The 16,861-nt window shown below is 48.3% G+C and overlaps 1 protein-coding gene across 2 annotated transcripts in view; it reads right to left on the bottom strand.

Annotated features, from left to right (window-relative positions):
* Positions 1 to 1,456: 1,456 nt before the first annotated feature.
* Positions 1,457 to 16,861, bottom strand: part of FRMD8 (FERM domain containing 8) — a 25,059-nt gene continuing 9,654 nt past the window's right edge. For both annotated transcript variants that reach the window (XM_015423945.1, XM_015423944.1), the window contains 6 exons: positions 15,077 to 15,243; positions 8,958 to 9,176; positions 7,423 to 7,546; positions 5,909 to 6,052; positions 5,366 to 5,573; positions 1,457 to 3,532 (listed from right to left, as the gene is read on the bottom strand). In XM_015423945.1, the coding sequence (XP_015279431.1) occupies positions 3,414 to 3,532; positions 5,366 to 5,573; positions 5,909 to 6,052; positions 7,423 to 7,546; positions 8,958 to 9,176; positions 15,077 to 15,243 (981 nt within the window). In that variant the 3' untranslated portion in view covers positions 1,457 to 3,413. The remainder of the gene's footprint in view (positions 3,533 to 5,365; positions 5,574 to 5,908; positions 6,053 to 7,422; positions 7,547 to 8,957; positions 9,177 to 15,076; positions 15,244 to 16,861) is intronic.

The raw sequence follows: 16,861 nt of genomic DNA, 5'->3' as shown, positions 1-16,861 counted from the left end.
CAGGAATCCTTGCTCTGATTGTTTCTGCAGCTGAGAAAGTAGCACAGCAGCGCCCCCTGGCAGGGATATATCACCAAAAAAAATCCATATTGTATGCTAAAAAGAACTCTGAACACACCCAGCAATGGCACTAGTCTGTCCTGAAAAGAAAAAAAACAAAACACAGAAGTAATGCAATACTTCAGCCAAAACACGCAACATGATGCAAGTGGTCAAGTTCTCCAGGATGCTTCATCCTTGATTGCTGTCCAAATGGCAACTAACAGGCCTGTGCTTCCCTCCTCAGTATGTTCTTGCTATCATAGCACAGGGCAAGTACGTACATGTCTGAATGGGCACGATTTTATATACACACTGCAGAGGGGAGGAGCACCTTAGCTATTTGCACTTGAGGGTTCTGATCTATCATCTTCTGGTGGCAGAAGCAAAGTTCAGCCTGATGCGGTGTGGGTCTCAGCATGTACAGTAGCACCTTAAAGATCAGTGATTACCAGGGCATAAGTTTTCAAGAGTCAAAGCTTCCGCAGAAGCTTGTTTTCCAGGACCTGGAAACCTTGTTGGTCACTCTACAATGCCACACATTTTCCTCGTTAACCAGTATCAGCAACTACTCTTGCTCAAACCTTTTGGAGGGGGACCCACTTCCCAATTTACTGGTTTCAAAGGTTTATAGATTATTTGGACACCGAGTAGGACTTTCCTGCCACCTCCTCCTGTGACTCACTAGGGGGAAATGGGGTGGTGGTGGTCTGCAGTGGAAGAAATCAGCAGAAGCCACTCTCACAAATAGTATCAGGTAATATATTCACCCCATGTACCTCAGTGGCAAGATAAAGGGGGGGGGGGGGGGGAGTCAGGAGACAAGGATTATAGGTCACATTCTAGCCCATATGAGAGGGGTCCCTACAGGCACATCTTTCCAGGTGCCCACCAAGGGTTTTTAGAAAGTGGGTGGGGAGAAATGAGGCTTCTGCCTAGCAAAGTTTCTGACTGGCTGTGCAGATTTTTTTAATCGTTATTTTGGCAGCAGCTGTCACCACAGCACAAGGATCTTCACTATGTGTCTAAAGGCAAGCTGTGGCAGCCATTTTGTGGCTGGCTCCCCCTCCTGCAGCAGCCATTTTGTGGGAAACATTTTGTGGCTGTACCCACCAAGCGATGTGGGAATTCCAGAGGTGCCTGCAGGCTAAAAAAAGGTTGTGAGCCCTTGCCACAGGAGATAACTCAGGCTGCAGAAGACCCATAATAGCCATGCTGTTTTAGAAAGCACCAAGATCTTTTCAGGCTGACGTAGGGAAAACAGTTTATTGGCAGTATAGACGTTTACCATGAGCCAAGGACTGCTGGCCACCATCATCCTTGTGTTTAAATCTTGTGTTGTGTAAACAAAACGTCATCCAGCATCTGGAGAAACGGTAAGGACTTTTAAAAACATGCGACAGTTTGTTTTCCACTGTCTTTATTGCAATAAAGAATATCTGTCCAAAGTTAACAACTGTATATACACTCTGCAAACGGAGATTAAGTAAAAAGGCACAATTTCTTTCCAATAAAAGGCACTTGCCTGAACTCAAAGAGATTCATTGGGGAGGGGAGCAGGCATTTTTTTAGCAAGCATTATTCTTCCCATAATGCTTGAATTGCCAGACCAGTGGATACCCTTGAGAACTGAGTGAAAAAGATACTGGAACACACTTGGAGCCAGTCACAAGTTTTGGGCCCAGAATAAAAAAACCTCCAACCATGTTCTTCAGTTGGGGGTGGGGGGCCTGCCATTTAAATCAATGACCAACCAGAGCTGCCCAGAAGCTGGCGGACAACAAAGCTGGTGAGTTTCTGACCAGACACCTACCACTGAGCATGTCTTTGGACTGAAGATACCTTGTAGAAGATGAAGCACAGAAGCAGCACCAAAACAGCCAAGTCCAAATTCCCCTACCCTCCCTTTCCCAGGAAAGGAACCTAAGCCGTCTGGGGAAGGAAGGCATGGCTTCCCTTCCCCTCACGACTACAGCAGTAAACAGCCTTCAAAGGGTTGTCATTTTACTTTCTAGTTTAAAAAATATGTTTAAAGTGTAACTGGATTCTCCACAAGAATCGAGCTGCATCCATTTTGGTTGGTGGCCGTGTGTATTAGTGTGAGGTATACCCCAATATGTGCAAGAGGAGGCAGCCGCCAATTGGGGCAAATACACAAAAGGCGAGTGACTGTACACTACAGTCTGGCGATTTTTCCTTTTTCACTGGCAAACATAGTGATGCCTTCCTAGACACCCAAAAACAAAATGAAAGGAACAGGATGTTCCTTTCTTTCCCAACTGGTGTTTAACCCACAGCAAAAATGTAGCTGGCTTCAGCTTACTCCCCTGTGATAAGAAAGCATTTGTGGATGAATGCAGAAGAACTTCAAGGTGACACAGAGGCCCATTTAACAAAAATAATTTTTGTCAGTGCCCAATGTGGGGAAGGAGTGAGCATGCAGTGGAGCCGTCAGGTGCTGCCTTCACAACTCTGACTGCTGTGAATATGCACCCACCAGGCTTGCGTGACACCACACATAAGCAGCAGAGAACAGAAGGGAAGCCATTTCCCAAAGACACTATTTTTGCAAGAGTTTTTCTTAGAATATAAAATGAGCTTTTGAAAGAAAGCTAAAAACGCAAGGAATCCCAAAACCCCATAGTGTTTTTAGATTTCACTTCTGAGGAGACAGTCACTGAGCCATTTGTAACAAAAAAAAGAAGCAAAAGTAGATTTTTGGTGCATGAAAGTATAAACACCTGTAAAAAGAAGGATCTTGAGAGGTTATGAGGTAGGGCAGGGCAAACAGACCTGACACAACTTGCCATGAATTATTCAAGCCCTGCTTTTTCCAGCAACGCCAATGGAAATTTCCTCCGTAGCGACTTCAGATGCCCTGACAGGCCCATCTGAACCTTTCCCCCTCCAAAAAGAAGAGCTTGCTACAAGACAGGGATAGAAATGAGGCAGCGTTTGGGGCCGGACCACTGAAACGGAAAAAGCAGCAACGTGAACCCAAAATAAATTACAGAGAAGGGACTCGGCACGGAATCCTTAGTCAAAGACAGAGGAGGGTAAGGCTCTTCATGGCTCGTGGCAGCCTGGACTTCCAGAGCCCCTTCATTGCGTGCAAGGAACCAAGTCAGAAACAGTCAAAAGTCCCAAAAGGGAGGCCAATGCCTGTTTTGAGTAACTCTGCTCTGACTCCACACAGAGCACAACTCAGACTGGACAAAATAATTTAGCATACATAAAATGTATAATTGGGGCAGGGTGAGAGGGAAGAAGAGGGTATTACAGACTGCCTCTGACCCAAGAAGAGAGTCAGCAGGTTGGTATCTCAGCCCCACAAAGTAGAGCCATCCCTTCAAACACCCAGTGCCCAAAGGCTGTCAGCCCTGCTCCAGATTCTCAGAGCCCCGCACAGCGGAATAGGAGGCAGGGGCACTGGACAGCTGGCGGCCAAAGAAGGAGGCAGTCCGCCGGGGCTTCACCCTCCGGATTTCTTTCCCTGGAGCAGAAGAGAGACAGAAACAAATGGATCTTTGGTGAGACAGCACTGCGCTCCTCCTCACAAGCAGGGCTGCAGCGCGTAGCTGATGCCAAGTCCTGCCCAGTGGAAAGGGGAAACCCAAGAGGCCTGGAATGCTATGGCCAAATCTCCCAATTACGTTCTGCAAGTTATTCAGTACATTTCTATCCTCCCCTTCCCTCCAAAAGTGCTCAGGGCAGACAGATGTGTTGTACAAATAGATTCCCAAGCCCAAAAAGAAGCCACAATGAGGAGGAAAGTTATTTGGTTATTTAATTGCATCAGATAACTGAAACCAAACCAGCCTATCAAAAATTGACGGCTTTCTGAGCAGTATAAGGAAGTACATGAAGTTTTATACCCAAAATGACATAGACAACAAGATAACATCCAGAAATCACAATTGGTCACAAAATGATAGCGCATCATTTGAGTAGTCATTCATTCATTGGTCAGTTTCACTGGTCAGTTACAGGAAAAGGTGTGACTACATGACATCTTAAATGTTCATTTAACCTAACTTTATTAATAATACCCAAGGATTCTTCATACCCAAACAAAAGGTGTTGTTTTCTGATATGAACCTAAAGCCCTTGTTGACCCAGACACTGCAGAGTTTACCCCAAACAACTAAAACCACAAACCTTATACTTCAAGCAAATACATCTATTGAAAAACCTGTCTTCTGCTGTACCAGCAATACTACACTGAAGGCCTGTTAAAACAGATTAGATTAGCTAAAACAAAATAGATTAGCTATTTCCTCCAAACAACTTGAAAAGCAAAAAAAGAAAAAAAAAAAGAATGTTGTTTCTTGTCTGCTAGCATTAGCTAGAAAGACACTCTAGCCTGCAAAGGAGAGGCCTTACCACTTAGTAGGCTGTTATTAAATCCTAATAAAACCAGTTTGGTGTAGTGGTTAAGTGTGCAGACTCTAATCTGGGAGAACCGGGTTTGATTCCCCACTCCTCCACTTGCACCTGCTGATGTGACCTTGGGTCAGCCACAAGCTCTGGCACAGCTGTCCTTGAAAAAGAGCAGTTTGTGTCAGAGTTCTCTCAGCCCCACCCACCTCACAGGGTGTCTGTTGTGGGGAGGGGAAGGGAAAGGAGTTTGTAAGCCGCTCTGAGACTCAGAGTAAAGGGCGGGGTATAAATCCAATCTCTTCTTCTTCTTCTCTTCTTAATATAAAAAATTTATAAAACCAGAAAAAATAAGTATATGAATAATCTGAATTTTTAAAAAATCACTATGTATTCCCATCCATGCTACAGACACAATGTCCCCGTTCCTCTGTGCTGTCTTCAAAACAACCTTGTGAGCAATGTTGAGGAAGACAGAAGGAATATGATTGGCTCAAGAAGATCATCCAGTCAGTGGGTAGAAGAGATTGGATTTATACCCTGCCCTTCACTACCCAAAGGAATCTCAGAGCGGCTTACAATCTCCTTTCCCTTCCTCTCCCCACAACACCCTGTGAGGTAGGTGGGCCTGAGAGAGCTCTTTGAGAACTGCCCTTGAGAGAACAGCTCTGAGAGAACTTGTGACTGACCCAAGGTCACACCAGCAGCTGCATGTGGAGGAGTGGGGAATCAAACCTGGGTCTCCCAGATTGGAGTCCATGCTTCTAACCACTACACCAAACTGGGTACCATGGAGAGTGGAGATCTGAACCCAGGGGTCCCCTCTACCATAGCCAGTCAGCTAGACATGCTCACAAATTCAAATTCCTGCTCTCTGTCGGTAATTTCTTGAGGAAGACAACAGGTATTCCATCCACCCATCCCAAAGGAAACACTTTGGCCACCTTACCATCATCAATGTAGTCTATGGTGGAAAGGTGCTGGATCCGGCTGCAGAGCACACTGTTCTGCCGCTGCAGCTTGGGGTGCTGCCTGCGAGTAGGGGGGCTCTGGGGCTCGGAAGGAGAAGCCGGACTGCCAGCCAGGTCTTGAGTGGCCCCCTCAGCAGCTGCGTTCAGCTCTATGCAATACTCGATCAGGCCACTCATGAGTTCTGCCTGTAACAAGGCAAGAAAGAAAACTGGCATTCCCCCTGCAGATTCCTGAGCCAGGCTACTCTAGAAGACAGCATTGCCCACCCACCCCCACTACTGCCTCCTCCATCCTCCCTTACTTGGTGCAGAGGCATTTGGGATGCTTCTCAATGTAGGGGCAAAGTAAACAGGAGTGGCCAGACAGACATTAAGTCCTTTCCCGCTGCAGAGGGCGTAAGGGGCAGGCTCCCTCTGCGCACACCTGACTTCCTAGCCTTGTACTGGAAGCAGCTCCAGCTTAGAGCAGACTCCTTTCACTCCCATGCCTAGCATCACAGGCTACAGACAGCACCCCATACCTGCTTGGAGTAGACCTTCAGCAGCTTGTTGACAGCCGTGCCTTCATTCTCGCCGTCGAACTCCAGCCACAGGATGTGCTCCTCCTCGCTGGGGAAGGTGTGATCCCAGGACAGTTCCTGGAAGTGCAGGCCAAGCAAGACATGCTGCCCGGGAGAGACAGAGACAGACAGCTGAAGTGTGGGAGAGAGCACAGGGGGTGGGTCAAGGGGACACGTCACAAGATGGAACAGGAAGGCAATTGGGAAAAGCATCACTTCTCCCTCTATTTGTCAGCCTCCCCCTTCCCATACACCCATCCGCAATCACGGCCACAGATTGTGCAATACCCCCCTCTCCCAAGAGCACAGTTTGTAAAAAGAGGTTTGCAGAACAGGTGGCTCGAGCTAGTAAGCCAAGCCACATGCTATAGGAAACCACAGTCAAGTCAGTCGTTGCAGGGAAGACACTTCCTAAATCCCAGAGATGCAGTATAGGCAGATCTTCTTGCAAGAATTTGGCCGCGCACCCCTCCTAATGAATGCCATGTGGAATGCATGTTCCTCCCCACCCCTATCAAAGGCAACAGTGGAGGCTTCAGGACAGAGGGGAAGAAATCTGCCCTTTTCAAAGTAAGCCTCAGTAGGGCGTCCTCAGGGTCCGCATCCGCATAGTCTGAAGCAGCCAGGGCCCACTGCCCATGAATCCCTACTCAAACGTCTCTTCTGATGCAGCACTCACCCCCCCCCACTGCCTGCTTGGGAGAGCTTTGTCATCTGGGCGCCCAGCTGTACGTGCTCCCTCCTGCTGCTGGAGAAGGGCATGTGGGTAGCGCACAAAACATCAGCCTTCCTGGTGGCCCTGGCAGTGGCACTCCTAGCTGCACACGCCATCCAGCATCGTTGGGGAAAGGGCGCGCAGGCAGAGTGGGCAGCTATGTCTGTAAAGCAGAGGTGTCAAACTCATTTGTTATGGGGTCCAGATCTGACGTAAATGTCACTTTGTCGGGCTGGGCCATGTGTGCCATAAAATGTAACACCATTTATAAAGGACACAGGCAAACCCAATTAACAATATAATTTTTTAAACTCAAAATGCAAACAAAAGCAGTTCATTCCTAGCAGTGAAAGCGATTGATGTACTGGGGAACCCACAAAAGCCCCAATAAATGTATTTAATCATATGCAAGACTTGTTTTTTCCCCCAAGGGATACCATAAAAGGGGGAGTACCTTACATTTCCATACATATCAGTTGCTTGCGGGCTGGGTAAGAGCCCTGGATGGGCCAGTTCTGGCCCTCGGGCCTTACGTTTGACATCCCTGCTGTAGAGGTTGGGGGAGCTTGCAAGTCAGCAGAAGAATGATGCATAAAGCAAGTTGGTGGGTGGGTGGATGGACAAGAAGAGGGGCCTGGCAGTGGGCACAGGAGGGCTCTGGGCACTGTCTGCCCAGCCCCCCCCCCAAAAAAAACCTGGAACCGGCCCCAGAGGTCACCTTCACTTATAAAACAGGCAGTCTTCACCACAAAGCAGGTACCTTCTCCTTGCTGTCGATGATATACACTCCTTCCAGGCTGATGGCGACTGAGACAGCTTTGCGCCCTCCTCGATGCAAGATGCCCTGAACTGGCTTGTCGATTTCCCCAGAGAAAAAAGAGCAGCTGGGGTTGGGGGGAGGGGGGGGGGAGAGGCAGAGAAGGATCCCAGGTTAGAACACAGGAATAGAGCAGGAAGAGAGGCCTGTGCTCATCGGAACACAAGAGAATCCTGCAATGCACTGCCCATGGGGCACCACGGCGTCAGCCAACTCAATCAGCCTACAATTCTCCATTCGTAAAATAAGGAAGTGCTCTGGGAGACCATACCAACTGCTTTAGAAAGCCTTCCCTTCCCTGGTAGCATGTTTTGCCACTGATTTATACTCCCCTAGAGATGTAAAATTCCAGCAATTCTGCAATTGTGTGTGTGGGGAGGTCATTTCCCATAAAATGGGGGAGTTGAAACATATGCAATACTTTCCTATTGAATCTAAACTTATGTTACCACTTTAATGGCATAAAGTGACATCATGAAATGACGCCACTCAGCATATTTGCAGAGTTCAAAAGAACAAATGCCTTTTGTTTTCTACAAGCAGAAATGCCTAGTGACCCAGGCACTTGAAGGAATGCTGCAAATTGTTGCTGCACATTATCTTACTCTTAGCGCTTGAATCTTATCCATTTGCTGTCTGAGAGGTAGAAAAAAATAGACGCTTTCTAATTTCAGCTCTTTTTTTGCAGTAAACAAAAGAAAGTACGTTATTTGGACAGCGACTGTTTCACCTGGTCACAATAGAACTAGGTACATACACGTTTACAGCGTTTAACGTTGGAAACACTGAATTCTTTTAACAATTACAGCTTATGGACTGTTGCCAGATATTATTCACATTTAAACAATATATGTATGCTCGGAAATAAGTTGTACATGTCTACAGGACACCTAACAATTACCGTTATCAGATGCAGATCGTTTTGCAAAATTTCTCACTGTATGTTCTAAAGCGGGGTCCCCAACCTTTTTGTGCCTCTGGGCACCTTCAGAATTCTGACAAAGGGCAGTGGGCACAATCACAAAAAGGCTGCTGCAGGAGGTGGGGCCAACCACAAAATGTCAGGGAGTGAGGTCAACTCTAACAGTAACGCTTCAGCATTTCAGGCAGAAACTCTGTTTAAGAGGATGCCTTTTAATCTTCACGGACCTGTTGGGGAAAGGCCCCCTTTAGCCACGCCCACATTCTAAAAGCACTTGGTGAGCACCAGAGAAGGTGTGAGGAGGCACCATGGAGCCCACGGGGACCATGTCGGGAACCCCTGTTCTAAAGGAGCAAAAGCTCCAAAACCAAAAAATGTTAATGCTGCCCTAAATTTCCCAGTTTTGCCATTAAAAAACTAAAAGTCCGCAGAAAACAGCTTTGTCTGTGACTATTTTTGCGCCTTCATCCAAGTTCTCAACATCTCTATCACCCCCCCCACACACACACACAGTTTCTTCCTTCCCCTCCCATGGCCCCAGAGCAAGCAAACCTACCCGTAGTAAGGCAGTTCATGGCACTTCTGCAGGTAGGCATGGTAATGTCTCTGCAGGGCAGCATTTTCCTCACAGGCCCTGTCTTCGGGCACCATCTGGTAGGCATGTAGCAGGCCCTGCTCATAGGCAGGTGGCTGGGCCCCACGTTTCCACAGGGCTGAAAAGAGACCATGTCCTCTTCGGCAGAGATGGGATGGCAGGAAGGAATCCAACTTCTCCCTGGGAAGAGAAAACCCATTTGGCACAGGGCAGGAAACCAGCCCTATCCCTACCTGAGGAATCTCCCTGACGGAAACGACTACAGTTTGACCCATGCAGAGAAATCCATTTCATATGCTTAGGTTCACACCAGGGACCTGGAGACCAAGAAGCCCTATGAGGAAAGGCTGAGGGACTTGGGAATGTTCAGTCTGGAGAAGAGGTTGAGGGGGGACATGATCGCCCTCTGTAAGAATTTGAAGGGCTCTCACTTAGGGGAGGGTAAGGAACTGTTCCTGTAGGCAGCAGCTGACAGGACTCGCAATAATGGGTTTAAATTATGGGCGGGAAGGTACTGGCTGGATTATCAGGAACCTTTTTTATTGTACGAGTAGTTCAGCAGCGGAATCAAATGCCTAGGGAGGTGGTGAGCACCCCCTCACTGGCAGTCTTCAAGCAGTGGCTGGACAAACACTTATTAGAGATTGAGCAGGGGGTTGGACTAATTGGCCTGTATGGCCCGTCTGAACTCTATGATTCTAATTGCTTTCAGAGCCAGTGTGGTGGAGTGGATAGTGTTGGAGTAGGATCTGCTAGACCCAGGTGCGAATCTGCACTCTTGCCACAGAAACTCGCTGGATGACTTTGGGCCAGTCCCATACTCTCATGCTAACCTACCTCAAAGGGATGTTTGTGAGCATAAAACAGAGAAGAGAATGATGAAAGCCACTGTGGGTCCTTATCGGGGGAAAAACAAGGTATAAACAAAGTTAACAACAACAAAAAAATGCTCTGGACCTCTTGATTATCAGGCGCTTTAACATATCAGGAAGAGGTGCGGTTGCTGCAGAGATGAGTGTGATACTATATGGATCATAAGCCAGGCCCACATGAAACTGCTTTATACTAAATGTGACCCTTGGGTGATCAGTCAGTATTGTCTACTCAGACTGGCAGCAGCTCTCCAGGGTCTTAGGCAGAGGTCTTTCACACCACTTACTGCCAGATTCTTCGTGGGTTTTTTTTAACTGGAGATGTCATGGATTGAACCTGGGATCTTCTGCATGCCAAGCAGATGCTCAACCACTGAGCCACAGCCCTTCCCCATGCCACATTTTGGCTGAACAGCACCTGTCTTAGTGGTGAAGACAAAGAGGAATTTCAGACAGGCGATATATTCCGGAAGAGGAACGGTTCCCAAACGGTTTCTGGTCTGTCATTTTAGACAACCGTTTGAGAACCGGTTCCCTTCCAGAATATATTTGTCATTTCATACACAATTGCTTCTGTCCCATTTAGGAAACGGGGCTGAAGCGTTTTTACCTGTCAACCGCTTCCAAGTACTCCTCAGTTTCCTCTCCCGGTTCCGATGCGCTTTTCCCCGCCGTTTTTCACCCATGCGGGCGATCTCCAGGTTGTTTTTTTTAATGGTCGCTTTTTATAACGCTATAGCGCTATAACGGAATAGCATTATATCAATCCCATTGGAATGCATGGAGTGTTTTGGTATACTGCTATAGTGCTATAGTGCTCTAAAGCGAATGTTAAAAAAAAAAAAACCTGGAGATCGCCCACACGGGCGAAGAACGGCAGGGGAAAAGCGGGAAAAAGCGGTGCAGTCTGAAATGGCAAACTGCTTCAGATCCAGCTCTTTACCAAAAGGGGAAAGCAATGTGTGAAATGGCAGCCCTATACCGGTTCACTTCAAAACGGATCATTACCGGCTTGAAACCGGGTGAAACTGGGTAATGTGAAATTCCCCAAAGTCTAACTAGTGCTTAGTTCTTGTGGCCCTTTCTTACATGCCCAGGGAAATGCTCATCACCGCTTTGGGGTCAGGAAGCAATTTTTCTCCAGGCCAGTTCGGCTGGAGATCCTGGAGATTTTTTGTCATCTTCTAGGCATGCCGCATGATGGAGTGAGCTCCCATCTCTAGTTCCAGCTCCTGCCAACCTAGCAGTTCGAAAGCAAGAAATTGCAAGTAGATAAATAGGTACCACTTCGGTGGGAAGGTAACAGCGTTCCGTGCGCCTTGGTGTTTAGTCATGCCGGCCACATGACCACAAAAACGTCTTCGGACAGCGCTGGCTCTTCGGCTTTGAAACGGAGATGAGCACCGCAACCCTAGAGTTGGATTCAACTGGCTTTCGAGCAAGGGAACCTTTACCTTTACGGCATGGAGCAGTGGTCACTGTGTGTGTGTGGGTGCGTGTGGGGAGGTATTTGTGAAATTCCTGTATTGTTCAGGGCTTGGACTAGATGACCTTTGAGGTCCCTTCCAACTCTATGATGCTAGACCCAACAGTTTCACACAAGCAGTTAAATCGGCAGACCAGAGCCACGTCAGCAGCAAGCATGGGGCTATAACATCCCTGTGAATAAAGCCTGAAAGGGGGGGGGAGATGAGGGTGAGAGCAAATGCTTTTCCTCAAAGCATCCACATCAGGAGTTCTCAAATTTTAACAACTCAAAGATCCCCATCTTGATTTAAAAATTTTCACAACTCCCCGGACCCCACCCTCTCCCTCCTTTTCAACTCCATCCATGTGCCAGAGAACTACACCTGAAGGATAACTGCACCTACTCCTTGCTCTTCCAATCTGACCCACACACACACACACAGTTTCTCAAGGAAGGAGGCAAAGCATCAGCTCTGCAGCTGTCTCTACCAACCCTTTGCAAAGTGTTCACAGCAAGCTTGGCATGCCCCCTGGAGGCCCCAATACTCTTGGGAGGACCAGAAGTCTTGAGAGGAAAGTAGATGCCACAGTAGGCTGCCATCCTGGGCATTTTCGCCAGACTACAGCCACTGTTTTGACTCAGTAAAGGTAGCCATGGCAAGACCCGAGCAAGGCTGTTAATGATACGATGCTCTGGAGGACATTAATTCAGAGGGTGGCCATACACTGGGAGCCACCTGATAGCGCCTAACACACACAGCCACCATTTACCATGGCAGACAAAGCATTAAAAGGGCAGGTGTGAAAGGGTCTCCCTCCCTGCCTGTCAAAAAGGAAGGGCATGACTCACTGGTCGCCCCTGTGGGGGTACCCTTGCAGAACCCCCAGTTTGAGAAACGCTGGCTTACATCTCCCCTTCTGTCATTTGTTCATATGTACTTTACATAGAGAGGGGCCCACACAACCTTTGCTTTCCTGTCCATCTACATCCGCTATCAGATCACTTCCCCTCTGGAAAGCAGACGCCGGAAGAGTTCTGGGACTTCACCCCACTCCTCTAGGAGAAATGGGAGGCACTCTGGTACACAAGAAGCGTTTGTGGCTGAAACAGAAGCAAGGCACGCCCACTTTGCCCTTGCTCATGTGAAGAGAGCAGGACCCCCGCTAGTTCCTAAATACCCTGCCCCTGCGTTTTTCATTCCTCTCCTTTCCCAAGGCTTTCAGGAGCATCTTCCCGCTAAGCTACAAAATAGTGAGTCTGTGTTGGAACGACACGGACAACTACACCCATGGAGCCATTAATAAAATACCACTTGGCTGCCTGACTGCGGGGGCTTTATTCTACACCACCCTGGAAGGGACAATGGGGGATTGTACAGCCCCAAGATCCCAGCCAGGCTTGCATTCCTCAAGGCCAAGCTGGTTGCAGACTGTTCCCAAGTCCTAGCTCCAGGCACCATCATCATCAGCTGCTGCCGTCAATCTCCTGGCCCGCTCTTAGCTCAAGGCACAGCTGCGCACAGATCCAAGATGCTCTTCTGCCATGAGATCACCCAACAAAGAGCATCTGGCATGCCCAGAAGCAAGTTTCAAGGGTGAATGGCCCAGGCCGGGTGTCTCACTTGGAGACAGTCAGCTGCATCTGGATCACAATGCTTCTGTAAAGAGGGTTTTCTGCCATCCAGCTGCATGGTTAGACTACACCTGTGGAACATTTTCAGGTATATTAACCCAGAACCTGCTCTGTGCTGCAAAGGCCTGAGCAAGCGTGAGGAGCTAGAGATGAGGAGGCAAGGCTCTTAAAGTCAAACTACATGATACAGCAGACATGGGTCCAACCATGGCTGCCGATGCCATTTTAGAGGAAAATGTGGCCATGCTGCTAGGGCTGGACCTGTGTCTGCTGTAATGTGCAGTTTGGCCGTTAGTAATACTTGTTTCTAAGAGGCAAAACGTGAGGTGGTTCCTTTCAAAAGGTGCTGTGACAGGTCACTTTTTTAAAGAACAAAAGATTGATGCATTTCTGAGCTTGAGAAAGAGAGACTGCAAGTCGTGGAGAGTAAAAGTCTCTTGGCAGCACTGAAGCGTGGGTGGGGACAGCTCAAGGAAGAAATTTATAGCTTGAGAAGTGTGTTCCCCACTCTTTCAGGAGTAACTCATTTTGCTTTGGGCACTGGATCATTGCTTTCATCTGGATCACGGCTTCCATCACCTGTTACCTTTCTATCAACTGACTGGCACAGGCACAGACCTGGCACAATCCAATGAGAACCGGGTCCTTGAGAAAACATTTTCATCAGGATACAGATTACCAATAGCTCGGCCCCAGTAGATCTACTCCTTCTATAACTTTCTTAGTAAAGCCTATGTGCATTAAGGGATACTATACAGATACGTTACACTAGTGAATTATGGTTTCCTCAATAATAGTTTATAGCTAATCGGAGTTTTTAACAGTTTTAATTAATCTGATTTGTAACGTATTAAGATGAGCACCGTTATTTAGGTTAATCTTATTAGTTATAGTAGAAAAGAGTAAGAGTCCAGTAGCACCTTAAAGACTAACAAAACGGGTGCGGTCAGATGGCATGCTGAGAAGGGTTAAACTGCTCCGGTTCTGACCGGATTATTTTTGATCTGGATAATTGCGATCACATTTACCTCCCTTATACGCGGGAGCGTGTGTAGGTGGTTCTTAATTTTTTTTCCCTCAGTTTGCTCATGCACATAGGCACTTGTCATGACCTGGCCTGTGCCACCAGAGGCCTACTAGGCCCAAGAAGCCTGGCTAGCAGTAGGTGAGGCTGGGCCTACAACTCCCAGAAGCCCCTGAGAGGTTTCGGAGCCAAAACTGACCAACAGGAAAAGAGGAGGGCTTGGAATAAAACGTCTGGAGCAGCAAGAAAAGCTGTTCTTCTTCCCAGAGGGCAGAGCCAGAAGGAAGGCTGCTAAATCCAGAGTGGTGGCAGCATCAGGTGACACCCCACCTGAGCCGTGACAGCACTCATCCGGAGAATGGGGGGGCGAAACTACCATGGCGCATGCACAGAACCACCAGGGCGAATCAATCCAACCCCTCCAACAAAAGACTTCCCTTTAAACGTTTGACCCGAAAATGGCCTCCGTGAGATCCCGAACTCATCTAAACTCTAAAACAAGTGACCGTTAAAATGTTGGTTTTCTAAACATGGTAGCGGAGCTCCACCTATGCGCACATTGCCAACGCTAAAAAAAAAAAAAGGCAGGCGAAAAGCAGAAGCCTTGGGCAGCTTTTGAGTGGGGAGGGGGTTTAAACCAGAAGTGGCTTGACACCAGGGGAGTGATCACACAGGGGGAAAATGCGGCTTTGAACGGGAGAGCTGTGAAAACACCACTTTGGGACCTGGTAACAAAATACTCCAGGTTAGAGCGGTTTTGAGCCAGAAACCAACAGCTGGGGACGGGGGGGGGGCAGATGTTGACTGTGTGATCGTGCATATAAAATCCGTTGCTGAACTGTCACGACACCAGATCAAACGGCGCGTCTGAACGCACCCAATACGTGGCAGGGAATGAGCTTTCATGAGTTACCATTCACTTCTTCAGATATGAGCAGTGACTCACGAAAGCTCATCCCCTGCCACGTATTTTGTTAGTCTTTAAGGTGCTTCTGGACTCTTGCTCTTTTCTACTGCTACAGACAGACTAACATGGCTACTCATCTTGATCTTCCACTCGTCTGCCCTCCTTGACCCCACTTACTTCAGGAAACAGGCCGTGTGCCGGTCCGGGTCACAGGGGCCCAAGCTCAGCCGGCAGACCAAGGCTCCCAGCATCTCGCAGTCTGCCGGGTCGCAGGGGTACCTCCCTTCCAGGATGTTGTATTTGGCCTCCTCGTACAAGAGCTGCAACACGCCCTCATCCTGGATCTTGGGGAGGAAACAGGCAGCAAACAGAATCAGAAGAAGGGCAACCATACACGCACACGACAGCCTTCCTGATATTCTAGAGATGTTCAGTGCGCACAAAGCCTCGCTCACTTGGAAGGAATTCATCCCGCTTGGTCCACCATGAGGACAGGTGAGGAGTCAACAGACCACAGAAGCCAACATTCTGCCGAGAACCCTTCAGCTTTGACTGATCTTTTGTTTACAGTTTCTAGCCCTGACAACTGTGAAGACATGCCATAGGGTTTATTGGTACACATGCACCCTCATGGCTTATCTTCACAATTTATGAGGGCTAGAAGTTTTTTTTCAAAATGGAAGTCAGGATACTGAATTCTATATGCTGTGCAGCAATGCAGGCTTACATGGGGCCCTTGTGGAAGCGTGGGCCCATATTCACAGAGCCATGGACAGGAGGGCACTGACTGCCCTCAGAAAGAAGAAGAAGAGAACAGATTGGATTCATATCCTGCCCTTCACTACCCAAAGGAGTCTCAGAGCAGCTTACAAACTCCTTTCCCTTCCCCTCCCCACAACAGACACCCTGTGAGGTAGGCGGGGCTGAGAGAGCTCTTGACAGAAACTGCTCTTTTTCGAGAACAGCTGTGCCAGAACTATGGCTTGTCCAAGGTAATCCAGCCAGGTGCAAGTGGAGGAGTGGGGAATCAAACCCGGTTCTCCCAGATTAGAGTCCGTGCACTTAACCACTACACCAAACTGGCTCTCTTGTTGGCATAAATACAGACTGAACCAAGGTGCAACTCCTGACAGGCCTGTGCACTCAGTCCTGGCTACTGTTGGCCTAAGGAAGGTGTGGGACCAGCTTTGGCACACAGGATTTGGACTCCAGGCATTTGCCACCCTTTGGAAGGAGTGTGCACGTTTACCTTTTTTAGCTTGCTCTCTTTCCAGCACCCCCAATTGCCTCCAAACCTCTTCTTAGAGGATTCCAGAACTATGGAAACACCCTGTTTATCTACTAATGTTATTTAAGGTCCACCTTTCTCACTTGGACTCAAGGCAGATTACGCAGAGGGAGTCAATACAATCGACAGAGGAGACATTCAATAAGCAATGCAATAGGATTAGAGATGCAGAACCGACCAGAAGTCTAAAAACAGAATTGAAGCAAAGCATAAGTATTAATGTGACACTGTGTGGAAGAGAACAAGGTAGTCTATTTAGTTTCCAAAAAGCAGCCCTGGAATCCGTGAGTGTTTTAGACTTCCTTCTTACGTCAAATTCTATTATTAGGGCTGTGCGGGAAAGAGGAGGGTGTCTCCCAGCACACCCACTATCTTCGGACACAAATTACCTCTTCTGAACAGCCAAGCACAACTGAACAGGCCCCCTCATAAACTTGTAGCCCAGTGATTTAAACCATGGTCCCCAACCAGGTTCCTGTGAGTACTTTGGTGCACGCCGGCACCTTTCCTGGCGCCTGCCAAGTGTTTTTAGAAAGTACAAGAGGGGGACCCGCGATACTCGCGGGGGGGGGAGAAGAGCTCCGTCTCCTCCATCCCCACCCTCGATCTCCCCGAGGCTGCGGGGGTGGCGGCAGCGGTGAGGCCGGTGTCCCCCTCCCGCCCGCCCGCCGGCT

This window comes from Gekko japonicus, unplaced genomic scaffold, assembly GCF_001447785.1.
Source record: "Gekko japonicus isolate JY-2015 unplaced genomic scaffold, Gekko_japonicus_V1.1 scaffold313, whole genome shotgun sequence".
Taxonomy (NCBI): domain Eukaryota; kingdom Metazoa; phylum Chordata; class Lepidosauria; order Squamata; family Gekkonidae; genus Gekko; species Gekko japonicus.
The sequence above is the reverse complement of the archived record's forward strand: the minus strand, read 5'-3'. Positions and strand labels throughout refer to the sequence as shown.